Here is a 27,861-nt window from a genome sequence, read left to right on the forward strand (position 1 = left end):
TTTTGATAATCACATTTGTGTAGAATAGAAGCGAAACTGGGTTTAATCATCTGTCTATAAATACCCAGGCCCAGGGGCAGCACCATCCGGTCACAAATAATCCACCTAAGATGGCCACTGCGACGTGAAGAAATGTCAATTTGTATTCTAGTCTAAATATTACCGAATTAACGAAGTTTTAATTGAATCTATCGTTAGGTAAATGCGCATGTTAGATAAGACAATATTTTAGCGGTGGATTTTGTTCATTAAATGTTATCATTTTACTTGTTGTGGAGGATAAAAATGACTTGCGATCAAAAGTCAACAATTTTGAAGAGGTCCACTTTTTTCCCAGGGCCCAAGCTTTAAGCAACTTGCATCAGCAGGACTGTAGGACTGTAGGTCGACATGAGCCATTCTTAAACACTAGAGCTGAGGCCAGATGCTAGTGCACTTCCTACCTACCATCAGCGCCAACGAGGCCAGTACCATCGGTGGTCCAACTTCTCTGACCTCTCTAATGATGAGTCTAGATTCCGGTGCTCCAACTTCTGACCTCTAGCGCCAATGAGTCCAGATTCAGGTGCTCCAACTTCTGACCACTTAGGCCAATGAGGCTAGATTCTGGCACTCCAACTTCTGACCACCAGCGCCAATGATGCCAGATAAGCCTGTTAGTACCTCAACCTCATACTATCTATGCTTGTGACCCTTACCTACCTTATCTTAATACATAACCAGGTCCAGTCCTGCGTCGGGTCAGTCCTGGCCCAGAGAAAACCTTATCCGTCGCACTACATTCCAATGGTACCTAAAAGGTTAATCGGTACTTTTGATAACTTTTTTTCTAGAGTTATAGCTTTAAAACGCGTGCGAAGAAATAACGGGACGATGAATTCCGGAAGCGAAGAAATCCTCGAGTTGATCCGGCACCTGAAGCAGGAACGACTGTTCGTCACGTCGGAGAAATACCAGCTGCAAAAACTAAACGAAAGCGTCCACAAAACTGCTGAGACCCTGTGTCACCTGGCGTGGATCGCGCGCGAGCAACGCATAAACCTCGAATCTTTGCTACGCGGCAATCCCGACTCGTCGCAACACGCCAGTTTCCACAAAGCGAATGCGTTGGAAGTCGTCAAGTTCGTCGACGCGTATCGACACCTGAGCTACCACGAGTCGAAATTCAGCGAGTTCTTCAAATCGTTGCGCGCGTCGCCGAAGCTGCTCGCCGCATGTTTAATCCGCGACAAACAACAAAGCGGCGTCGCGACGCAGAACATCGTCGGGATTATCATTTCGGCCGTTTACGCGAATTGCACGCTGCAAGAAGACGAACAGTACGTGTTGCAGATCACACGCGCGTTGATGGAAGCGCAGCTGCTCGGTAGCGACGACCCGGCGCGTGTCCTGCGCCGGGGTACGTGCGCGTTTTCGGTCATCTACAAACAACTGATCGAAGGCTCGTACGCGGCGCGTCTGTTTCTGACCGCGGCGTTGAACGCGCCGGTCATGTTTCTACTGAAAGACTTTGAGTGGTTCTACGACGTCGACGCGGAAAAAGCGCTGCAACGTTTCTCGACGCTCGAACGCAAGCGCCGATTCGGCGCGAACGGCACCGACGCGTACCGCGTGAAAACCGGGGAGTATCGCGATTTCATCGTCAACAAGTTGGTCCAGTTGACCGAGTGTTTCATCGCCAGTATTAAGAAAACGATGTACTGCTTCCCGGCGAGTTTGTCGTGGATCGTTTCGCAGATGAACTACATTCTGACGAAGGACGGTAAAGTGTCGGCGGCGAAAGCGCGCGAAATGTGCATCGATTTGATATTCACGAAGTTTATCTGTCCGGCGATCTGTGACCCGGCCGCAGTTGGCATTACGTCCGACGTGCCCATCAGTTATATCGCTCGACACAATCTGATGCAGGTCGCCACGATATTGCAGGTGTTGGCCATTTCGCAACAACACGAAATGGATAGCCGGGCGAAGGATGTTTATGGTAGATTTGATCGGGTGAGTTTGTCTTAAATGTAGCACCCGTTAGGTCCGCTCTGAGGGTCTGCTCTGTGCTACATATGTACTATTTCAATCTTGGAACCTACACGGTTTGGTTTTTAAAGGAAAAAGTGTCTCCTTTGGTTATTATCCCTTTTAAGCCCAAAGCTAATTAAAGGTGAGTGTGTGATGGCACATTTCTCATCACCTGCCTTAATTAGTTTCCAGAGAGGGCATCTTTTAAAGCGAATGGCCGGTATGATTGGTGGGGTGGGACAGAATCAGATCTGAACAGGCCTATTTCCCATCTAATTTCCACTCGTTGGCGGTTGCTTGAAAAAGGTGCTTTAATGAGTTATTTTCACAATCCTCGAATTCGTAGAGCCATGTCTTTAGATACGGAATATATCAGAAATTGACCGTTTTATCCCTTCCGACCATTCTGGAATAAACCAGATTCATGTTGAGACAAGATAAGTGATGAATGATACAGACAATGTCAAATCAGACTCTGACCTCTTTCACACCATATTCATTATAATGCCTGATTCAACTTGATTACAAGTTTTTAGTCTGTTGTGCAATTAACATGCATAACAGGTCTGATATAAGAGAAGTGAAACCCATTATTTCACTAACAACTTCAATTAGGGCTCTCCATGTGAGCCATTAATCATGTACGGATTTGATAAAATCTGGATTAGATTTTTCTTGATTAGGCGAGTTTAACTGTACTATTACAGCCAATTCTCCTACAGAGGCAGATCTTGAGGTCAATTTTGAAGGACTCGGTCACACCCCAAAAGGGCACTTCGATGTCCGAAAAAGGGAATATTAAGCATACCCCCACACTGAAATGCACCTGTTGAATTTATTGACATAATGAAAAAGGCACTTCAAAATATTTTATGGCATAAGCATCCCCCTTGTACTATCTTTTACAATCATGTTTATTTATTTTAGCACTGTTTGTCGTCGTTGTTTGATCCGATGTTGGAGATCCCGTCGTCAGCCTTGCCGCCTCAACCGAACTGTCAATTACCGGGTGTCGATCGTTCGGCCGTGCTCATCACTCCCACTGAATTGAATGATCTGGTAAGAGATCGAGTATTTATATCATGTCGGATAGTTTCGATGAAAGTACGAAACTTTTGGGGAATTTTTTACTGAGTTTACTTAACCCTTTCAGTGCTGACTAATCAATACCCTATAGTGCTGGAGATAATTTGAAAATTTTGCAAAATTCCGCTCTAGTGTGTTGAATAACGGGAATACCACTATAGTGCGTCTACACTGTGGCGCGGTGTATCGTTAGTTACTAGAATTTCACTATGTTTGACAGGTGCTGCCATCTTTCAATAGAGATAATTACTGATTACTAATAACATCAATAGCAAAATCCATCACTGATTTGTACACGCGGTGTAGACGCTCTGAAAGGGTTAACAGGATCCTGACAACTCCTCGATTCCTTGAAAACGCCGTTCAAACGGAAAATGTTTTCAAAGGTGCTTGAAGCTCCTTTATTTTGAACAAAATGCCCAAAACTCCTTTGATATTCATTGAATTTTGAGAAATAAGCAATTAGATTATTTTGTAGTTGTAGAGAAAACTATGCTTAAATTGGTACAATCGGCCCGAAGATAAACAGTTATATATCAGAGATGTACTGATTTAGAAGGAGTCTGCTGTAAGATTTGGATATGAAAGTGATAATGCAGTCACTCCTCAAAATTTGAAATTTCCTCCTTTAAAACCCTTTGCATCCAGGAATTACCGATCTGTTGGAACCCTTCCATAACCTATCTAATGAATTGTAAATGCTCTTATGACTTGGAGTGTATGTTTTGACTTAAATCTTAAAGACTCTGAAGAGTGTGAAATGTTAATATTCATCACATGAAATGTCTTTCTATTAATGTTATGTTTGTAGATTACATTCTTGCAAGGAATTCAGTTGAATTTACCGGTCGATGACGAAGATCGTAAATCGCTGGACGAAATGTTGAACAATCTTCCAAAAAATGTCATTCAGACGACGTCGACGCCTAGTTCAACCCCGTCAGGCACACCGCCTGGAACACCTTCATTTCCTGCTAAAAAATCGATGAAGGGTATGTCTCGAATCTTTGAGGCCAGCTAAGAATATATTTATCTTAGGAGGCTTTTTTAATCTCAATCCATTTATACCACTTAACGAGAGGGAGCAGTATAAACAATTCAAAATTTTTGTTTAACCCTTTCAGTGCGTCTACACTGGAGTGCGGTGTATAAATCAGTGATATATTTTGCTAGTACACCGCACTGCGGTGTGTTGATGTATTTAGTAATTAGTTTTTATCTCTTTTGAAAGATGGCAGCACCTGTGAAATATGGTGAAATATTAGTAATTAACGATCCACCGTGCCGCGGTGTATACGCACTATAGTGGTATTCCCGTTATTCAGCACACTAGGTTGAGATTTTTCAAAATTGTCAAATTATCTTCAGCACTATAAGGTACTATTAAGTCAGCACTGAAAGGGTTAAACCCTTTCAGTGCTGACGAATCAATCCCTGAAAGTGCTGGTGATAATTTGAAGTTAAAAAAACTCCACCACAGTGTGTTGAACTTGAATACTGGACATATTGCTTTAGTGCATCTATGCCATGGTGCAGTGTATCGTTAGTTACTAATGTTTAAATGACAGGTGCTGATATCTTTCAATAGGGATCAATAGAACACAATACGCTATGATGCGATGCGGTGTACTAGCAAAGTCCATCACCAATTTATACACCGTACTGCGGTGTTGACCTACTAAAAGGGTTGACATTTCGTCACCTTTACTAATCGAAATTTGATGGTCGGTTTGTTTATTTAAGGCAAGAAGAAGTCTAGTATATTGACCGTAGAAGATGTCGTAGTCGATGAAACCATCGAGCCCGATCTCTTTCAGCCAGAAGACGTACTAGTAATCAGTATAAATCAATCGGGTGACTGCCTGGGTATGATGTCTGAAGATAAGGTTCGTATACATTCTTAAAGCTTGTGGCACTTATAAACCGAGTCTTTTGAGTATAGGAATGTTTTGCTCAATTCCTCCATTTTTAGACTGGAGAAGGGTGGTAGGAATCACCTGAAATATTTGTTGTATTTTAGATCAACTTTTTAGTCTTTCAACAATTGTGGAATTTTACATTTATTGTCTCAATATATTGCCGGATATTGAACACTATGTCATTTTGCGAAAGTCAATGACTTGTGCATATTGATTAATTCTGATGTCACCTTGCGGGTGTGTTTTGTCGACGTAGGTCGTGCAGCAGGAGCAGGAAGTTCATCAGCGTAAGATCAAACAGAATTTCTATCCCGGCTACGATGACGGCGAAGACGTCAACGAGGAGGAAGTGCAAGAAAAACGAACTCGATTTTCACTTTCGCACGATCAGGATTCGATAGGTGTGTGCTGTGCATATTACAGCATATATGATAGAATCATTTATTTGATCTATAATATAGTGTTTAACATTCGTACAATAAGGGGTTTATTCAATGATAATTTTAGTCAGGGTCCCTCCTTGATTCCTAAGAAACTCCTTAAAAACGGAAAATGCTCTTGAAGTTGCTTGAAGCTCCTTTTATTTGAACGAAATGCCCAGAGCACCTTTGAAACTCGTTCAATCAATTTTGAGAAATAGGGCAATACCTAAGATTCTGCTGCCCGGTTAGTGCACTGTCATGGTTTCGATTTTATTATCAGTGTTAGACCAACTTAGTTTTATAGCCAATCTAAGAACTTAAAGACTAGTCTTGAGATTTAAGACCACTTTTGGACTCAAATCACAACTGTGTGACTGGCCACTGATCTTTTACTATTTCCACCTGCATTTTCTTCTGATTACTATAAAATTGCCTGAAATTCATTTATTTGAATATACGCATATTTATTGAACGTTGTAGGAAATACAAGTGATAACATAGAAGCAATATCCGAAGCGTGCTCTAGTCATTCGGTGGAATCTACCGATTCCGTTAACGGAGAAAATGATAATCTATCGGACATGTTCTCGGCTAACGTCAGCGGTCGCGAAACTCCAAACATCAGCGGTCGAGACACGCCTCTATCACAGGTAAATGCAGGACAGATTCTCTGTTAGTGGGATGATGAAGTAATTCCAGGGGTCAGATTGATGTGGAAAATGGATGTCTTCTGCCTTAAAAATTGTTAACAGAAATCAGTAAAAAATGATGAACATGTGTGAAAATATAAGAAAATAATTTGGTCAAAATGTTTCAATCCCCCTTTTATACCATATTCCGTGGAGCTAAGAATTTACGCGCGAGCTATGTTTAAGTTTAAGAAATTTTAATCGAATCTGTCCAGATTGTGACCAAGTAATCACTTAATCACTTGTGTTATTTCAAATGGAAAAAAATGTGTGAAAACATGTGAAAAAAGTGAAAGGTCTCAATATTTTGTTGTGAAAATAATGCGAAAAAAAGCCACCCCTACAATTATTGATGATCGTAGTTATTTTCAAGTGCTTTTCAAAATGTGTTTATTGACGTTTGTAAAATGCTTTTCAGGCGGAAAGTGAAGAAGTTTTAGCTGAACAAGAAACTCGACGAGTTCCCGATTTGCCGGTCACGGTGCATAAATCTAACCGCGAAGACGTCACCGAACGATTTCAGAAATTCGACATCAAAACTGAGCTCGAACGTGAGTTTCAATCAGGCGTGGATTTAGGGGTGGTGGTCTCGGGGGTCCGGACCCCTTCCTTCCCATTGAGGTGTCCCTTTTCATCGAGGCAGAGATCGTTAAAACCTGTATCGGCCTATTTGACACTCATCTTCTCGGAAATTGCAACCTTTCGAATTCGTGTCTTCAAAAAATTTCTAAAACCGAGGGGAGAACCACGCGGCAGAAGAATTGAAGCTCTCGACTTGGCTGCTTTATCCAAAAAATGCCTTTTCTTTTCTTCTCGTCCATGGTTTCCTAGATCCACCGTGTCTAATTATCGTTACCATTTAGATCGTAGAGCATCCATTAAAATTTCTGTCCTTTTAAAAAAAATTATAAAAAACTATACTTATGCTATTCTATACTAGGTCAAGGTCGTAATTCATCCCTGTATCTGCCAGATGAGATTAAGTCGACGGTCAGCGATACGTGGAGCACAGACGTATTGGCGAGCGATTCCGAGCCGCCCGATTCGAATCAACTCGATCGTCTAGAGGAAGTTGCCGAAGAGATCGTTACTAATGGTAACCTGATGGAAGATCAGGAGGTTCCTGTTTTCAATTTGTTGCTGTCGAACTCTTCGGTGCCCGACGTAGGCCCACCGGTTCGAGGCAGTTCTTTACATGTAAGTTAACACTGGTATTTTGTTATTCATCCCTCAACAGGAATTTTGTGTAATCACATGGAAAAATCTGGCAAAACTCTAGGATTTTGTAAAGTGGCCATCCTGTTGGAGGAATTACCTGGTGGGAGGTTACTTCTTCTATGTCAATGAGAGAGTCCAGTGATGAACCACTGACCGCTACCTGGGATTGAACCAATGAACCTTGTATTGACAATGCCAGTGTGTTAGATGGAATAAAACCATTCAAACACTACACCACAACAGTCCTGTATTTCCAAACGTTTGCTGATTTTAAGATACCTTTTGGAACTAAATATGTGAATAACGTTACAATATAATAATAATACCGTTGATAATTCGCAAGTCAAATCTGGATAATGTTAGATTGAAATTGTCAACTATGAGATAACTAGTTGTATAGGAATTCATAGTTTGAACTGGCAACGCTGATCGTGAATGTGTTAGTCTTCAAAATGTAACCGAATATTAATTATTTGATTTCGGAAGGTGTCGGAGATGTCTGAAACGGCAAGTGAATGTTGGAGTACGGACGTATTAGCCAGCGACACGGACGAAAAACAGTCGGAACGATTGTTGGAACTGGATCAGGATGATTCGATCAGTATCAGCAGCAAGAGTCAGGGTATCGAGGACAATATGTCTGAATACAGTGAGACAGGTTCGTTAATGATTCGATATATACCCGATTACTATAGGCCTATATCAGTTTAAACCACTCTTCTAAGTAAGTTAAAAGCCCACTATATACAAAATTTAACCCGAGTTTTAACAGAATTTGAAAATTCCAAAGTCTTAACCCTTTCAGTGCGTCTACACCGCAGTGCTGTGTATAAATCAGTGATGGATTTTGCTAGTACACCGCGTCGCAGTGTATTGATTTAATTGGTAATTAACTCTCTTGAAAGATGGCAGCACCTGTCAAACATAGTGAAATAATAGTAACTAATGATACACCGCGCCGTGGTGTAGACGGATTATAGGTGGTATTCCCACTATTCAATACACTAGGGTGGAATTTTTTCATCTCCATCACTATGGGGTATTAATTAGTCAGCACTGAAAGGGTTAAAAGATTAAAAGCGACGAAGATCTCTAGTGAGAGTTCGAAACATGGTGTCTTTTAATTTTGATTTTCGATTAGTAAAATTCGCTTTTAATCATCTTTTAAACTTTGGGTTTTAAACTTTTTATCTATTCTCCACGTTAGAGTAAGGGCTATTCTACTATACTGAGGCTGCAGGTGTTGATCGGTCTCAACCACTGTATAAATGATGAATGAAGATGATAAAAAATTGACAATATTATTTTTGTTTCAGGTCCCGACGTACAGAATTTAGATGATATAGTGGCGCCTGAAATTCCGAACAGAACTTCGACGAAACTGAAACTATCCCCGCGTCCGCCACATCGACCCGACAACTTCCTCGCGTTCGGCGATTCGGAAAACCCGCCACGTGAACTGACGAACGAAATACCCGATTCGCGAATCGACGACGTCTTCGACAGCGATTCATCGGCGTCGATTCTCGATCGCGTCGGCGAAAAAGCGAAATACCGTCGGTCGTCGCACGACCGGCGCCTCGTGATACCGGACCTGGACGTCGCGTCGCCTGACCTCGGCGTCGAGAGCATGGACACGACGCCGGACGCAGGCGCCGCGTCGCAGCATCTCGTGCTCGGGTTGCGTGAACGCGATTCGGGAATCTCCGAGACGCCGATCGACGAATCGAAAGACGCCGGAGGAGTGATCGGCGCGGTCGCCGATTTGCACAACTCGTTCAAATCGCTGAAATTAACCGAGCAGCAAAATACGAAAATCGACGCGAATCGTTTGTCGGCCGCGATTTCGATGTTCGACCCAATCCTGCAGGAAAGCGACGACGAGGTTAAAGAAGACGTCGCTATGGCGACCGGAGCGGCGAAAAGTGGTTCGTTGCTCGTACAGCTGGACGATACAGATGAAAAGGTAACGAGTAGATAAATGTGTTTCTTATATAGAGAATCCTACACTAATTTAACGATGAAGTCCGAATAGTTTACTTTTGGCTAATAATTTAGGCCTATTGATTCGACGTTTCAAATATAATCTAATAGCTTAATCACTCTCTCTATATTGTCGCAACACTGACATAATGTTTCACCAATGACGAGAGAAATCCCACAATAATGAAGCCAAGATTGAAAAATTCTATATCAGAATGATTATATTTGAGGAGCGACGTTTCGGCTAACAACTGTTAGCCATCATCAGGCGTACTCAAAACTCAGTACGCCTGATGATGGCTAACAGTTGTTAGCCGAAACGTCGCTCTTCAAATATAATCATTCTGAAATAGAATTTTTCAATATTGGCTTCATTATTGTGGGATTTCTCTCGTCATCATCATACACGGATATTGTGTATCTTCTCGTCTAATGTTTCACCAATGATAAAAATGTGTTTCTTATTGCGGTCGAAGACCATATAGGCATCGCAGCATCGTAAAAATCCTTGTTCACCGAAGAACATTCATAGTATCTAGTTATCCCATAATCGAAAAATGCCTGTAACGCGTCATTTGCCTGTACCCACGATCCTAGCTATGACTATCATAGCTTGTTGTATTTAGGTTCCCAAAATCGTTTAAAAAGCCACAAAAGTGTTAAATGGGACAGGTTACCAGCCCAGCCCTCCCCCCATGTATGAACCCCTCCATTTCAGTGGTTAGTGTAACTAAAGCAAGCGAAACCGTGATACACGAAGATTTTTGGAAATTGCAGGAACTTTCACTGATTTACAATGAACGTTTATTTATGGTTAATGAAATTACAGTCATATAATAACTGGAAGCTGTATTCGGATGAAATTTTTAAAGGACTTACTATAGATTTTTTGTCATTGTATACAATTAGAATCGGCGAAACTTTATTGATTGAAATCCGTGAATAAGATTTAATTTATCCTTTCAGTTCTAATCGACAATTTCAACCGACATAAAGCCTGGTTGGTAAAGTTTTCACAATAGTTTATGAGATGGACTGCATTTAATGAATTAGAAATGATGAATTGGGAGAACGGTCATAGGGCCTAAATTGTATCGTCAATAATATCTAGCGGGTAATATCAATAGGAGGCAATTCTAGGGAATCAGACTTAATGAAGATTGCACTCCACATTCAATTAAGTCTTTACTAAGAGACAGTTCAAACGGGTTCATTCAATAGAACTATAGAGAACAGTCTTACCGGTACATGGAGTTCGTACTGCTGATAATGATTGATAACATTTCTAGTATCGGTACGACAAGGAATAGCTCAATGCTGCAACCCAGCCTGTGTCAACAGCATCAAACTCGTCCGGTTAATATTAAGTTCAAATTCAGTGTTTTAATGTATTTGGGATGTTTTCTTCCCGCGTCAGTTCTGGGTATGATATTCAACGCATTCACGCTGTTTGTTCTGAAAAAACTGAAATCCGATGTTTACTTTCTCATCAAAATTCTCGCTGTAAACGATCTTTTGTTTATGATTACTACGTTCATTCTTTTTCCGCTGAGAACCGCATACATTTACGCCATTTTAGGGGATATTGTGTTTCGCTTGGATGACTGGAAGTTTGGGTGGATTTTCATTTCAATTTCTTTGCCGTTTTTCTATATATTTCAGATGACGCGTAACTGGTGCACTGTATTGCTCAGTGTAGAGCGGTTAATCGTTGTTTTGTTTCCAATAAAATCGCGTAAAATTTCCAAGAAATCAATGGCGAAATATGCGATGCTGTTCATTTCATTGATGGGTTTTTGTGGCCATTTTGGTCAGTTTTTACCCGAAAGACGTCTTGGATTCCTGAACTGTCCAGATTATTGGCCATACATTACACTACAGCGTACTGGAAAGATCCATTATGCCGGTATTGATATAAACTACTGGATTTACCAATTTTCGGAGAAATTGTTATTCATGTACCTTACTGCCACGTTTCCACTTTGCTTTTTAGTTTTCATCAATCTTACTCTAATTTCGGTGACGTTTTACCATCGGGTTACTCGACATTCAGAGCTTGGTGTAATTGATGAATTGTCTAGAAGGGAAATGAGGGTTTTAAGGATGGTTTTATCAGTAGTTTTGTTGTTCGTTGTTTGTGAAGGTTTCGGTTTTTTAGATCGTCTGCAAGGGTTTGGTTACATCAAGATTAAGTCCCCCGTTGGTTTTAGACGAATTGTTCTGGCATTTTCTATCGTTGATTCTTCGGTGAATTTTATCATATACTGTGTAACAAATGATAAATTCAGAAAGTTATCCATGGATGTTATAAGCAATTTTTGTTCTTAATGAGGATCGTGATGAATTGCCATAATACTGGGTATGTGTTAAGATGAAAACTGATTTTAAGGCTAGCCGTAACCTGCATCTTTTGCTATTCAAATGGAGCGAATTTAAATGACATGGTTTCCTTAGGAAAGGCTTTTTCACTGTGCAACTGCGCATATATTCATACACATCATGCATTAAAGCATTACCGGTATCCATTCTCCAATTCGTAGGAAGCAAAATTTTGAAAAAGTGCCTCGTTAGAATTTACGGGAGGAAAATCTGAATGCAAAAATATCAGTTTTAAAGAGCCAATCAGAGAGCTAAGTCTCCTCTATGATTGGATTAGCTGCAGAAATCACGTGAACCGGCGGTATCGTCTACTGTTTTATTATTTTTATGAATCAATATTTGAGTCCTTAGATCGATTCTGTTGAAAATATACTAATTCTGACTTCATGGTGAAGCGTTTTATAATATGGTTACTAAAAACTTAAAAGTGTTGAGTGATTTTCATTGCGTTTATTTCCAGGAGAAGTTGCTGTTAGGGAGTAGTCTAGGCAGTGACAATGATGTGACTAAATCAAGGACCAACACCGGTAGTAGTATCGGCAGTTTGAGTATCGAATTGCCTAAAGCTATTACGTTCGGATTCTTAGTACCTGAACGCGACGATAAAGCCGACCGAAACAGAAAATCAAACTTCTTCAAGACGTTCAAAGAGAAATTCCATAAAGGTTCGTTTAAAACTGGTCAAACCTCCCGTGGTCACAGGTCCAATTGGTGGTGGGCTAAGACCGTCTTAGTTCGATAGTTAACCGGACAATTTGATACCTCATAACATTTGAGACCTCTTTTAGACTTAGTTCTTTAGTCATGACTGAACAACTGGGTTCTGAATTCTTATATTCCCACCGGTTCATGTAGTTGCACAGTAGAAGACTAAATGGGACTAGGATTTTTTACCCAATTCAGCAGTTACAAAATTAGAAACTGACTCTTTATAGAGTAAAGGATTATAACCGCTTAAAAAACCACTGAGTCAATGGTTTATCGACTTAAAAAGTGCTGATTTAGAAGGAGTCTTCTGAAATTGGGATATGAAAGTGACACAGACACTTCCTTGAAATTTGAAATTTTCTCCTATAAATTACCTTGAAAGCTCAAAATGTCCAGGAATGACTGATCTGTTGGGACCCTGTATTTACTCTACTGTTATAAGCACTAATGATCTGTACATACCTATTCATGTAGGTGCCAAAAGGAAATCAAAATCTGATAAAGGGGAACCAATGGATGAGAAAGGTAGGGTTTACACCTCTATCTTCCCTTCATTATTACCTGTAGTCTTTTAATGGGGGTGGGGGATTTAATGTTCTGTAGTAAATTTAAATGATTTTGATTTCCAGCAGGTATGGATCCTAGTTCATGCATAAATGGCTCGGCGGGAGATATGAATAATGAAGGTAAAGTTTTGCATATTGGAAAATTTCTAAGCTGTGATTAGTTTGATTTGGATACCAGTGTATTATCGTCACGCTTTTTTTTTGTATTTCAGAAACGAGTGACGATATTCTGGCCAAGTACAGCAAGAAGATGACGACCGATCCTAGGTTCACCAGTCATTTGAGCAAGGTCAGTTTAGAAAATATTGGGCATGTTTCAGTGTTCTAACATCACTCGCTGGTTCTTAGGGATTATGATTAGTTAAATTTGAGTTAATTCAGTCATTTTCAATGAGTAAACGCGAAAGTCAAATGAGAAATTGTGTTGGTGTTTTCTTCAAGATTTGAATCTCTGGAAGGCGTATAGGGAGGAGGAATGTAGTGTACTACCCAGTTAATTAATTAACAAGCATCCATGCTCCTTGGCCTTAAACTCACAACATAGTGGAACAGGGTCCTGAAGGTAATGAAGTACCAATGGCCAGACCGTACCGTCATCACCTACCGGTAGATTGATATGACCGGTGACAAATGAAAAGGACCGCTGTGCCACAACGGTATTCAATACTCGTTATCTCAAGGGAATACTGTATTCTAAATTATCTGTAATGTTAAATATTTTTCCGTAAAGTGCTCTGAGACATTATGAGATTTAGCGCTATATAAAGATACATTTTATTATTATTGTTATTATTATTATTATTATAATTATCTCCAACCTCTCGATTTGAGTTTATACTAGATACAAAATTTAAAAGATTTGAAGCGAATTTTATTCATCAGAAATTATAATCAAAAGACACAATATAGTGGGATTTTAAGTCATTATCTATTCTCCACGTCAGAGTGTACATTGCTACTCTACTATTCTGGATTTGAGGGTTATGAATGTGTTTTAGGATCGACCGGTAAGATGTGATGATGACGACAACGATGACGAAGAGGACGATCTGCCGGCGTACGACCCGAACAACGTCGAGAACTGTCGTGCGTTTCGCAACGCGAAGAAAAAGCTGCGCATGGTGTTCAGCACGGCTGATTTCCAGACGTTGCCGTGCTCGTCGTCGACGGCGATGACGCCGCGGCGTAACAGTCTGCTCGGCGTCGACGGCGATCATCGCCGCGACAACGAGGTCGTCGCGTTGTTGCGTATGCAGCAGGCCGAGGCGATTAACCTGCAGGATAAAGAACTGGTCGCTCAGTTACAGGAGACGATACGTTGCATTCGTATCTTCGATCACGACGGGTAAGAAATCCTACCTTCGCCGTAATTTATTCTTCATAATCGGTTAACCTGAGTTAACTCTCTGGGGTCAGTTCCACAGTTGTGAGTTAGAGTTAACTCCGAGTTAAAATTAGTTCATTTTCAATTAGTTAACTCTGATTCAATCACAACTCACAACTGTGTAACTGGGTCCTGGATCCAGTTCCACAGTTGTTAGTTAGAGTTAACTCTGAGTTAAAATTAGTTCATTTTCAATGAGTTAACTCAGGGTCAAATCTTAACTCCGAACTGTGGAACTGGACCCTGGGGTCAGTTGTTCAAAAGTTATTTAAAGTTAACCAGTCGATAGTTGACATAGTGACGATTAAAAGTTCATTGTTACTATGGTATTTTATCCACTGGTTGGTACGATAACCACACTCAAACGTGGTGAACAGATGATAAGATAAAAACCCACTATTTAAGAAATAAAAGAAATCTAAAATCGAGAATTTATTTATTGAAACAATTTAAAATATAAGAACACAAAGAAAAGAATAAGACATAAGAACACAGTGTTCTTATATTTTAAATTGTTTCAATAAATAAATTCTCGATTTTAGATTTCTTTTAATTTGTAAATAGTGGGTTTTTATCTTATTATCCACTGGTTAACGAACTTTTGAGCAACTGGCCCGAGGAATTTCTCTATGTAGTGTCTATTACTCTTAACAAAATTCAAGGGAAAATCCACATTTATCGCGATACAGAAATTACTCACTTCCTGTTGTTATTCATGTATTACTACAAGTTTGTGTTATTTTGTTGTAAACACACTATACTACGATATGATATGCGTTTGGTTGAGTTGAGGTGGGCCTCCAAAATTGTGACCTTTTCGATTTATTTGCCAACATTTTTCTCTAGAATAAAGAAGCTATTGCGCAATCTTAAGGAGGATTATAAGACGAGGTCGTACTACATTTCGTATCTGGTAAAATGTCGTCAGAATTTGCTGGCGACTCAATCTCATCTCGAACGACTCATCGATCGAGTTAGAAGGTAAGCGATTTTCATTACGAGTAAGTTGAATTGGAATTACGCAAATAACGATTCAGATATAGTGATGACAACTTCGATCGAGTCCTGGTGCTCATACAGGGTGACCACTTACCTGGAAATCAGGAAAAAGTCTACGAATTTTATTTTCTTTAAGAAAGACAGGGAATAGTCAGTGGATTTTGTAAAAAAGCTAAAATCAGGGAAATTTGTCGAGACAGCTAGATCGCGCATAAAATCAATCAGTTTCCTTCTATGTCTTACATAGTTGTGTTAATTGATCAAATTCTTAGCTGATTGAGTCAGAAAACGACGTACATGTCGGGGAATAGTCCGAGGAAAAGCAAGTCAATAAAAGAAACATTCAGTAATTCAAATTAGACTCGAACTCTGACTAGAACTGAACACCGCATATAAACAGGTCCGCACGATGAATTTCATTCTAATCTCATGTTTTTCAGAGATAAAGAAATATGTCACAAACATTTCATCTCGACGTGCGTTCATCGTTTTCTACAAAAACGTGAGAACTCGGTTATACGTTTCATGGATGAATTTCATAAACTTACGATGCCCGACGAAAAGGTATGCGACGCAAATTTCGATTTATGTTAAAAACCCACTACGTACAAATTTTGAAACGTAATTTTTTATTCAAATAATTTGAGGTTAAAAAACAGCGGACAAAATGTTTCGCACTCTCACCAACGATCATCGGCGGGTGCGAGGGTTACACAAAAAAACAGAGGGTATATATACATGGGATGCAAGTTTTGTCTATTTATGGTGAATTTCTTAAGATTTGTGATATTGTTAAGATTTATATTGAAGATTGAATACCTGGATCCAGTTCCACAGTTCCGAGTTAAGATTTTACTCTGAGTTAACTCTGAAAATTAAATAACTTTAACTCAATTAACTCTAACTCACGACTGTGGAACTGGGCATGTAAGAATTTTTTTCAAGTTGAATTTCTCAAAAGAGATTAGCTGGTTAAATTTACCTGAATTTATCTGAAAATTCACCACATTGAAATGGTTCAGTTGATGATAAAGCAGTTATTTTTTCTGATATTTACAGACTGATTTGGTCGAGCAGTTTTTGGACGAGTTGTATAACGCTATAATGAGCGATTCGCAATGGCAGACGGCTAACGAAACTCAGATCGACGACTCGCAATTAGCGATCGAACGAATGATCATGAATCGAATTTATTCGATGGCTATGTTTCCGAACGGAGACGGCGACATTACTCGAGATAAGTGAGTATCGGTATCATAGCCATCAGACATGATTTATACTGCTACGCGACATGGTGGCCACTTACTGGAATTCCGGGAAATCAGGGAATAGTCGGGGATATTTGTAAAAAAGCTGAAAATCTGGGAAAAGTCAGGGAAATTTGTTGAGATTGCTAGATCGTATATAAAATCAAACAGTTTCCGCTTATGTCTTACATATTTGACTGTGTTAATTGATTAGATTCTTAGCAGATGGAGTCAGGGAAAACAACATGAATGTCATGGAATAATCGTGGAAAAAGCAAGTCAAATATAAGTGGCCAGCCATGCTGTACGTACATTGATACCACTTAACAATAACGCTTTCGAAAAATATTCCGTTTTTCAGAATTCTTCATGAACACATTAAGAAGTTATCGGCTATGATGACACCTAGCCATCCGTATTTGCGCATTCCTAAAGTCTACCACTCGGAGGCTCCGTGGGTTTCGGCACAAGAGGAAATCAAACTTATTAATGCTTATAAGGTACATATAAAAGATCATATCAACTGATAGAGCAGCAGCTCGGAGCCTAAGACTTAGCTTATATTCCCTTTAACGCCACTCAAGTGCGTGAAAATTGCTTCAAAATGCGCTGAAATTTCAAAATTTTCCTAAAACGTTTCGGCTTCGCACGCACCCTACGCGGACACTTGTCCTTCTTCACCGTAGATGCCCTTTTCATTTCCTTTTGCACTCCTGTCAAAGTCTGCCCCCGGAAAACGAATCTGTAAGTTGTTTTGAGAAGGTTCATGTATTCTCGTTCTCATTTCAGACGCCGAAAGATAAAGTGCAATGCGTATTGAACACATCGTGTACGATCATGAATCTGTTGAGTATGGCGTGCGAGAAATCGGTTCCGGCCGCCGACGATTTCACGCCGATTCTCATTTACGTCGTCATCAAAGCGAATCCGCCTCACTTGCTGTCGAACGTGCAATACGTGAACAGTTTCTATCAGAAACGCATCGGCGGCGAGGAACAATACTGGTGGATGCAGTTCTCGTCAGCGATCGAGTTCATCAAAACGATGGAATACAACGTTTAAAATGTTTTAGAGAAGATCGAATTACGAAATCGATCCAGTTCGTTTTCAATTATCTATCCGCGGACGTTTTAATTAGAATTAGTTCATACGGATAACTACGCGCAAGAGTTAGAATTTTCACTCACGGGCCCACTGAACTCCCGAGCCCACTTGCAAAGTTAAGACTTAGAGACCATCTTATTCTAAGCCGAGCTTAACTAGGTAGGGTCAGTTGCTCTAAAGTTGGTTTAAGTCAATGGATACCTGACATGGTGACAATTAAAACTCATTGTAACAAACTGTTGTACAGTCATCTGATGGTTGAGTTTGACCAACTTATGAGCTACCAGCCTCAGAATTTAAGACTGTTTGGGTACTTGTATGACAAAAAATCTACGATTTCTGTTTTAAATTGACGTTTCGGTTTGATGTAGCAGTACACTGATGTAAACATGAAGATAACGCTGGTCAACGATTTCCAGAGTCTTAACGCCGGAAGTCGATAGTTTGTTTGTATAAAGGTTATCGCTGTATAGATTTACGATGCCGGATAAACTTGTTTTACTAACTTATGTTTTAGAAACAAATGTAATTTATTCGCGGATGGCTCCATCGTCGATATTGTCATTGTAAATGTTTGTACATAGTACGGAATCATCTGAATAACGCCTTGCGGCTGCGAATCAGTTTGTGATTTCATTGTTTCACTTTCATTGAATAGCAATATAGATTCTTTAATCGTTTATAAATGGTTTATAAGATTTACGATCATCTCGAACGCGGTCAACTAGTACACCTTTTTAAGTCTAAGGCTAATGTTCCCAAACTATGCTCAACGTTTATCCTTTTCAAGTTTATCAATGTCTCACGGTATTTTGCTGGTATTAGTCAAAATTTAAGAAATACTACATGTAAAACCAGAAAAATCTTTTTTGAATCAAAAATATCTTCTATTTAGTGTATACGACTATGTCTGAAGTCGCAAAAGGAAAAATTCATGTTTTTGCATTGATGTCGAACAGGAATCATAATAGCCAAGTAACAATTTGTCAGCAATAGGGTATGAGTTGACCTGCTGCTGTTTATAATGTACCTGTACGTGTTTCTGTGGAATAGGTGCTGTAAGCTACATTAGCTCATGTTACAGTAGCTGGCTATTCAGCTTATTACCTATTTCAGCCAATATAGCTATTCAGCCGACCGACCACTTCAAAGCTTAATAAGCTCCTCTAGCTCATTTCATTCAGTTACTTGGATAAAAAAGGAGGGATGATTGATAGTTATAGGCCCTTAGTGCTGGTTACTTCATTATTCTTTCCGGTTATTTCATGATTACTTACCAACAATGGTGCTTAGGTTGTTTGTTTCACAGTTGTGTACTATAGTTTATTTTACGAATAATGATAATGATAATGTTTAAATGATTTTCACTGTACGAATGTAAAATGTATCATTCCAGAATAGCCTAATCGTTAAAGGGCCATATTAGTTTGGTTATGATTTTACTACGCATAAGGACGGATTTAAGTCCAGGCATTGAGATTATAACTTATGCCGCTCAAAAAATCTTGCATGAAGTGGCGTGTGTGTGTGTTTGTGTGAATTTGAATTTTTTCCGGGGTTTTTGAAACAATTTTCTTGCTCGGACCAAATTTTCCCTGATTCCTTTTTCGTGAATCCCTACCGTGGTCCTAGTGGGTTCATCTCTGCTTATACATGTTTTATTAGCTCAGCTGTGACCGAAGGCTCAGTCATAGAAAATAGAACTTGTTCTATCCTTAGGATTGGTCAGCTATCAATCTGTTGAAAAGGTTCCCAACTATAAAATCGCAGACTTCACTGCTTATGATCCTAGGATCCGATCGGATCTTAGTCGACTTGAGTTAGGCTTAGTTTTTATAATTGATTCAATGAATAGTGCATAATTTCTAGAATTATCTTCATCTTTCTGATATAACGGCTACTTTAAAGGATCTCTTATTTTATCTACTGCATTCGCCGTTGGTATATTGAATTTGTATGTTTATATATCTGTGCGAAACGTAAATCGTCCTAATAATGTACGTCTGTATCTTAAATCGAGTCTTTCTACCCTGCTGGACCCAGTTCACAGTCGGGGATCACACGGAAACGATTTGGCCAGGATCAAATTGGCACGTACGAGGCCAGAGTCAAATTTGACCCGCACCTAATTAGAGAGCGCGGTCACACGCAAGCCAAATCACTTGATACTAAACAATGCGCAGTGAGTCGCTTCCGAAACCAGTTGCTTGCAATTGATACGCAATAATTTCTTAACACATGTTCAACTTTGGCTCAAGTTTGGTTTGACGTTTTAATGCGGGCCAAACAGGCTCGGGCCCATCGGGTACCCGTGTGAACAGTTGTTCCGGGCCTTATTTGGCACAGGCTAAAAATGCTCACTTCAGAGGAGCCAGTCTTGGACTTATTGTAAATTATTCATTGTACAACTAGTCATTAGGGTTCATATCTTCTTGTGAGCCGTCGTCTGAATACCGTATGCGTTTGATACTCTATTCTTTTATAGGCATCTGGTATTTGGTATACTGAGTAAACTTCTGCCAGGCGTAATTCTGATGCAATGCTCAGCTGACCCAGTGCTGGAGATGTTTGATGATGAATAATTAGAATTAGACCTAAACATTTTTATCTCAGAAATAAAAAGATTTCGATATTCAGATAGATTTTTCATTGAATTTACTTCCTAATCGAACTGTTTTGTTTGTTTATTTGATTGTTAGTTTTGTTAATCGAATTTATGTTAATCAATATCACAAGGTTTGTCAATGATTTTACGTAACGAACGTGAAAGCGCAGTTTCAACTCGGCTGGTGGCTCCTCATTATTGAAAGTCTTTCTTTTTGTTTTCAGTGCTGGTTCATTTAAAATTGATGAAAATGAGGTTTATGTTTCAAAATGTGTAAGCTGAGAGCCATATTGTAGAAATAAAAATATATTTCAATTGAATCCTATTTCAATTACTTTTATACGAAGGAAAAAGGAATATTGATTGTTGATGGCGGAATCCAAAATTTGAATGGCTAGAGGAAAATTGCTTTGTAACGATGATGATGACGGAATCGTATTATTTGAAGAACGCTAGTCTTCATGAAGGAAAATTGCTGCTTTGACAAATGTATTTGAACATCATTGGCAATTGCGATGCGTCTACTATACTGTTAGACTGTTGACGCACACAATGCAAGTGGTCCGCGTGGCCTAATGGATAAGGCGTCTGACTTCGAATCAGAAGATTGCAGGTTCGAGTCCTGTCGCGGACGATGATTTGACTTTTTTCTAATATAATGATTCCGTGTTATCTTTTATTTTTTTCCTATATGCTTCATAAAAAATATTAATTGATATTAACTTAAATGTTAATAATTTTTACAAATTGCATGGTAAAGCTTAAATACCGAATCAGGCGCAGTGCAATTTAAGCAATACAAAAAAGAACCCGTCACCCGTATATGTATTATGCACCACTATTACGGCAGACAGAGGACATTATTCATACGGTCGAGTACCTGAGGGTATACAAAGCAAGTTTTTAATTTACAGTAAAACAAGTTTTGATATGTAGTATATATATCTAAGTCAGTCGAGCGGGGTGAAATTGTAAGGTATTATTCATACCGCAGGAATCTCCGTCGCCACTCGGGTTGTTGCTGTCGTTTAAATCATTTGCCTGATATATAGGGCCTAAACAGGTAAGTTTCTAACTTCTTTTTTTCTATGGTTCAAGAGTTGACCATCGATTTCAGGGAAACCGAAAGACATTATGAAAAAAAAAAGTTTTCACTACGTTTTATATGGAATCCAAATGAACTAGGGTTTTGAGGCTTGGGGATCGATCCCAGTTATATTCGGCTAGTAGGCATACTATAGCTAATGTGTCTTTGTTAAAATGTATACAAGTCTATTATGTATGATATATACAATATTCCTGCTAATTGTGAAATAATACACATATTGATGAAATATTTCAATTGTTCTTTTAGACGGACTTGGTAACGAAAACGTCTTCAAGAAACGCCGGATGTGAAAATTGTTTTTTAGTATATACATAAAAACATTGTCCTGTACTAAATCCTAAATTTCAGAGATGGCTAAAATCATCACAGTTTTCGGAGTGACTGGGAACCAAGGCGGTTCAGTTGCCAGGGCCATGATTACAGACAGCAAATTCAAAGTCCGTACCGCAGTCCGAGATATATCGTTCCCAACGGCTACCGAATTCAAACAACTTGGAGCGGAGGTAGGCTAGTGGATCTGGGATTAACCCTTTCCTGGCAAACGAACAGTTAAGAACTATCTCCTCCAATTGTTCGTTTTGCCTTAATCGTTTTTTTAAATATCAGATATACATTTTCAAGATATTTCTGATTTATTTATAAAGGTGGTTGTAGCTGATTACAATGACATCGACAGCTTACGGAAAGCCTTGAGCGGAGCTGACGGATGCTTCATCGTGACGAACACAGATTTCACGGATCCCGAGTGTTTACACCAGGAGATACGCGAAGGCAAGAACGTAGCGGACGCGTGTCGCGCCGAAGGGGTTAAACACATCGCGTTCAGTACCCAGTTATCGGCTCGGGAAAGCGTCGGGACCGAGGCTCGACACATGGACGCTAAAGCGGCCATTCACAAATACATGCAGAATCTAGCGCTACCGGTGACCGGAATTGTGGTGCCGTTTTATTACGAAAATCTGCTCGGGTTTTTTAAACCGGAAAGTGTCGGCGGTAACGAATGGAGATTGAGTAAGTAGTATTCTCACAAAAAAATCGAAATACCGCTACAATATTACTACAATCAAAACTGTCTCAAATGGCTTCATCGAACACTAATTAAGTATCCACAAAATGGACCAATCACAGGGGCTGATTTAGGGGGTCTAGACCCCTGCTCCGTGTTCCAAAATGTTTTTATAGTGGTATAAATCATATTACGATGAAAATAATCACATATTCAACTCTTTATCGATCGCTGTCTGCCAGAAATAACTGTAAAGTAATGCACATATTATTGCAATTTTCTTTGAAATATGGAAAAAAAAATTGTATCTGGGAAAACGCTGCGCTTGACCCCCTCTGCTCAAATTTCTGGATCCGGCCCTGAATCATTACATGGACATCATTTAACGAAGGCACGACCATAGTGAGACTGAATTCCAAAAAATCTGGTCATTTGTCACCCAATTTAGTTGGACTAGGCGCCCATGTTTACGACAGCAATAAGTAGTTAAATGAAATAATTAAAAATCATTCATATTATTTTCTTTTTTATTACAGGGATACCGGCAATCGGACAATCAATATTTGATATAATCAGCGTGAATGATGTTGGCGCCATAGTTCACTCCGTGTTCCTCGACCCGCAACAATTCATAAATAAAACCATCCATCCGAGCGGAGACAAGAAAAAAGTGCGAGAAATCGCTGATATTCTGTCGAAACATCTTCGCCCTAAGCTTATAACGGATGGGCAGGTACGGAAAATGAACCCGTGAATTAGTGAAATGTTTGAGACGTTAATATCATTCATTCAGCGGCAGACGACCTCAGGATCTAGACAGGGCCGGCGGAAGCAAGTTGTCATCGGCCCGTCTCATCCGAGCGCCAAGTGCGCTAGCATTCTTTTTCGGGTGGGGTCTTCCCCCGAGAAAATGGTCATAGAGTGGCTCCTTTTGAATGGATGGATTTCGAAAGCTCTGGGTTTTTCAGGACCATACATATAAAGTTATGTTCCCGGGTTATGTTGCACAGATTTTTTAATTTCTACGTATCCAATATCAGGTGTTTCTAGATGGAAAATGATAAGATAGAAAAAATAGTCATTCACGCACAAATCCAATGAACTCAAAAACATGTATATTCATCTGAGATCGCCAAATGTTTTACAACCACGGATATCCTGATTCAACCATCCGAAAAAGAAATCACCATCGACAAACTTATTGGCCCGGCCAAAGTCGTCCCCGGCCACCCCTGCTAAATCGAAGATTTAAGATTGGACACTTTCGTCAAAAATGTTTCTTTTCTTATCGTATGGGATAGTTTCTTTTCTTACACATCACGGGCAAGATTACAAACATTGTTGTTTCAGTATCATGCCGCCACGCTTTGATGTTTACCATCTTTTTTTTCAGATGACGTACGCGGAATTCAAAAGCCTGCGACATTTTTCGGGAGCTGCCGATATCGCCAACCAGTTCGATTTCATTTCGAAAAAATTCCAATGCGGCGACATGGAATTCACGACCAAGTTGAACCCGGGTGTAAAGAACTTCGAACAATGGGTGATAGCAAATAAAGACGCTCTTCACAGAATCTGCCAATAAAACAACCGAAGTCTGCATAGTATTTCGCTAAACTGTTGCTCGATGCTTTTGCTAGTAGCTTTAAGTGTGATTGCGCAAGTGCGTGTCTTTTTATCAATCGGAATTTGTAGACATTTAAATTGAATTTTGTTGCACCAAATTCGATGAGATAATTGCCAATTTGAAGCCGATGATCTCAGGCAAGTACTGTATGATATAATAGACGCTGATATGTAACGACTGTAAGATATATCTCATGAGCGCCTTCGCTTTTTGAACGGTGCTTTAGTTTTTAAGTCGAATTCCGATTTCGGTATATATCAGTTAGATTTTAGTAGTGGATCATTCGTAAGGTATACGAGGCTTGTTTTAGGCCAATGAGGCTTATTCTGATCCACTGAAGTCGAGTTTTTGGTATAATTCTCTTTAGCACAGTATATTGTTGCGCGTTTGTGACGTATGTCGCGCTGAATACAAATCCAACGATATTCAAGGCTATCACCTATCTTACTTTCGCATTTGTTCAAATTAACGAGCTTAGTGTAGAATCGTGCAAAATTGATTTGTGGATTTGCGTAAAAAAATCTAATTTTTTTTGTGAAATCTATTTTGTCATCGTTTGGTAGATATTTGCAAAGTGCAATGATCCGAGTGTTTTGTACTTGTCTAATTTTCTATTTCAAACTATTGGTTCCCGTATTAATCAAATTTGTAATCAATAGGAAATTGAGAAGCGATTGAACAACGCAATAAAGCACCGGAGTCGGTCGTTTTATAGGAAATGATGGATAGATCGAGGGCAGGTGTCACACATCCCCCGATTCTGTTCCGGTATGGGCTCTTAACGATGATCGTCATATTCTATGTGTATTTATTAGATAAATTATTCATGAATTACTCACACGTCGTTATTTTTATTCGTCAGGATGGATGATGTGTTTCGGAGGCGCGTTTGCGTCATCCTAAGACCTCGTCTAGTTATTACTCAGGAGTCGGATTTTTAAAGCGGTTTTTCACTTGAGTCCACGGGTTAATTCAACATTAAACCTAGACCGTTTTTGATCTTAGAATACGGATTGACCTTATATTTATTTGATTGGCAGATTTGGGTTGATTCGTTTCGATTTGGTGTCCCTGTTAGCTTTCGTACAAACTCTCTATACGTACCGGGAACGAAACAGGGGTTAAACCTAGACCTTTTATGGCTGCAGTATGGCGGCTGATAAGGACCATAGCGGAATCCCTGGTGTGCAAATGAAGGCACCAGAACGCCAGAACGCCAAAACGAAAAAAAAATTTTTTTTAGAGAAGATTTGACGTTTTTTTCGCTTTGGCGTTCTGGCGCCCTCATTTGCATACCAGGGATTTTACGTTGTGGCCCTTATCAGCCACCATACTGCAGTCGTGGGCTTTATTCAAATGATGAAAAAATTGATTTCTGAGTCATTGATTTCTGGGATATACGTAATGTATATTCACACACCAGGGTAAATGTGGGCCTATCACTATTGTTCTCTTTAATCTATCTTATTGGTGTGGCCGAAACCAAAAAGTAAGTTACACCAGTGTGCACCCTCAATGGGGTACCCACAGTACTACTGTGACAATCGAGGATTCCACGTATGGCAGGCGAGGATCCGCCAGGTTCGCTAGTAGATCGTCGTTCGTCCGCTTTCGATTTCTTCTACATTTCCATTAAATCTAAGTGGCTTTTTCTCTTAAATGAATCAATCGTTTATGAAAACTATACCGATATCCGAGTAGAAGAATTGAAGTATTGTATATTTGGTGGGTGCAGTGATAATATATGGACCCGGGAGTCTAAAAACCCAGTTCTAAGTTCATCGAAAATGAATTCATTTTGACAACGGACGACCTCTGCTCGTCACGCCATCTGATGAGATAGCTGGTCTTGCGGGTTCCCCTTTGATGTAATAACATTTTCTATTTCAATTTATATGTTTTCATGATTTGTGTATCTTGTTATAATTTCTTTGTAAATAAAGATATAGTCTCTAAATGCATTTGCCGCAACTGTCTACTAATGTTGTTTGCGGTTTGTAATCGATTTTATTCATCTCACGTACGTCACGGCGATGGAACACTCGCGGTCGGGATGATGATGGATGGATAACTGTTATAGAATCCTGACTCCGACATAAATCCGTCTGTTCAGAACGGAAGGTACGCCTGATCGAACAGCCAATAAAGAAGACGTGGTCGAGATACTAGATACGAAAAGCTCGCAATCACAGCCAACTGTTGCATATACAAACAACATTTACGCTTTTCGATCTGCATCCAGCTATATCGGGTTCTTGGGCTTAATGCGATATTCTTTGACAACAAACTGTAGGCTGTCCCATCGTAAAGGGCCAGTCGATGTAGACTACGTATAATTCAACCGACGGCACATTCGAACATCTGGTGCTGTTTGTCGCGCTATTTCAAGTTAGGAAATGCAGGAGCGTTAACCATTGCAAATGAACTAATTCAAACCATTTTTAATATTGTATATATTCGAATAAACTTTAATTAATTCATAGTAACATTCACGGATCGAAACATATTGCATTCCGACCGGAATTCGAACCAGTTAGAACCGCAAGACTGCGCCACACGTCACACAAGCTCATACCGTGACAGTTGTCGATTTTAGCATCGGGTTCGATTCCTCGCCGAAGGGGGGAATTGGCATTTTACCAAACACACATGTTACCACAGCCTTTAGAGAAGAAATGTTTTGTGAGAAGAGTAATAGGTATTGATCGACGAATGACATGCGTTAATATACAATTGAATGTAGATCTTGGGTAGAGAGCTCAAATAGTTGAAAAACCATAGAGGCAAAAACAGTACAAATCTCATTTTTCTAATGAGTATATATATCTACTATGGCAAATGTTTTCGGCAGTCACGACAATCACGGCAATTTGACAGATGTTGGCCGATTGCTGAAGTCTTTAGTTCATGCCCCTTCACTCTTGTTGCCAGATGTGTTTTGGTTTTATCTATAGCCGGTGTTTATATGACATAAACAAGTGTATAGACAACCATGTAGCTTTCAAGGATTTAGGAGTCTGACACTTAAGCTAGAAGAAATTCTTAATCTTAGTGTTTACGAACGAGCATTGAAGGTCTATTTCGAAATTCGATTTGAATAGTTCTTTTAATTTTATAAGGAATATGTATACTCATTAGAAAATGAGATTTGTACATTTAAATTTCCCATATGAAATGCGAACCTCTTATCCCTCATTATTTCTGCATGAATCTAAATTTACAATTTCAGCCGTCAATTTAATCCAGATGGAATTAATACTATCATTTAATTTTTGTCGACTTGAAGATGTACGTCAAACCTAACCCTACGCAGCCTTCTGTATCATCTTTAGCCTGTTGTGTCAGCTTTTCAATTATGTTACGTATTGTAGGCCTATTAACTTGTTCCGAGCAAAATATTATCATTTTTCTATGGAACAATATATGATCTGAACTTTTCGTCAAAATACAATAATCGTTTGTCATCATTGGTTTTTTCTAATTCGCTTGATAAGCTTCTATCCGGTTTTAATACGTTCCATCGTAAACGGATCTGTTATCGATTCAGAGCTTTCGTACACGCCTCGCGCGTCGAGTTCCACGTTCTCGAGTACTCGCGTTTCGACCATCATTTCACCTGAGAAACTTCTGCGAACGAACGGAATGAAATCTTTCAACTGGACGCAAGGCGTCGACTCCTGAGTTAATTTAACCCGAAACTTTCGACTATAAGTCAACGAAAAACAGTTTCGTAGATTATCGCCGAATTCGTTTTGTAGGATGGCTAGAGAATTACGCGGTGCGTTGTAGTATTTATCC

General features: G+C 39.6%; 2 protein-coding genes and 1 non-coding gene across 5 annotated transcripts; all 3 read left to right on the forward strand.

Moving 5' to 3' along the window:
* Positions 1-113: 113 nt before the first annotated feature.
* Positions 114-20,612, forward strand: LOC141908237 (GTPase-activating protein and VPS9 domain-containing protein 1-like). Of its 2 annotated transcripts, none has more exons than XM_074798176.1 (21): positions 114-198; positions 834-1,995; positions 2,941-3,072; positions 3,911-4,091; positions 4,843-4,985; positions 5,275-5,419; positions 5,921-6,090; positions 6,548-6,680; positions 7,070-7,326; positions 7,834-8,005; positions 8,664-9,313; positions 12,170-12,374; positions 12,892-12,942; positions 13,047-13,103; positions 13,196-13,272; positions 13,982-14,328; positions 15,214-15,348; positions 15,807-15,930; positions 16,426-16,607; positions 16,975-17,113; positions 17,403-20,612. In XM_074798176.1, the coding sequence occupies exons 2-21, from the start codon at positions 874-876 to the stop codon at positions 17,673-17,675; spliced, it is 4,695 nt and encodes a 1,564-aa protein (XP_074654277.1). In that variant the 5' UTR covers positions 114-198; positions 834-873; the 3' UTR covers positions 17,676-20,612. The 2 variants fall into 2 exon arrangements, with proteins under 2 accessions (XP_074654277.1, XP_074654278.1); XM_074798177.1 differs by having other exon boundaries at positions 13,050-13,103.
* A 271-nt stretch (positions 20,613-20,883) lies between these two features.
* Positions 20,884-20,956, forward strand: Trnar-ucg (transfer RNA arginine (anticodon UCG)). Its single transcript has one exon. It is a non-coding gene; the product is annotated as a tRNA-Arg (tRNA).
* A 328-nt stretch (positions 20,957-21,284) lies between these two features.
* On the forward strand, positions 21,285-25,723 carry LOC141908426 (nmrA-like family domain-containing protein 1). 2 transcript variants are annotated; one of them, XM_074798474.1, is made up of 5 exons: positions 21,285-21,385; positions 21,677-21,933; positions 22,075-22,441; positions 22,973-23,169; positions 23,830-25,723. In XM_074798474.1, exons 2-5 carry the CDS (start codon positions 21,781-21,783, stop codon positions 24,019-24,021), a joined length of 909 nt encoding a protein of 302 aa, XP_074654575.1. In that variant the 5' UTR covers positions 21,285-21,385; positions 21,677-21,780; the 3' UTR covers positions 24,022-25,723. The 2 variants fall into 2 exon arrangements, with proteins under 2 accessions (XP_074654575.1, XP_074654576.1); XM_074798475.1 differs by having other exon boundaries at positions 21,300-21,385; positions 21,779-21,933.
* Positions 25,724-27,861: the final 2,138 nt, after the last annotated feature.

The sequence above is a fragment of the Tubulanus polymorphus genome, chromosome 7 (genome assembly GCF_964204645.1).
Source record: "Tubulanus polymorphus chromosome 7, tnTubPoly1.2, whole genome shotgun sequence".
Lineage (NCBI taxonomy): Eukaryota > Metazoa > Nemertea > Palaeonemertea > Tubulaniformes > Tubulanidae > Tubulanus > Tubulanus polymorphus.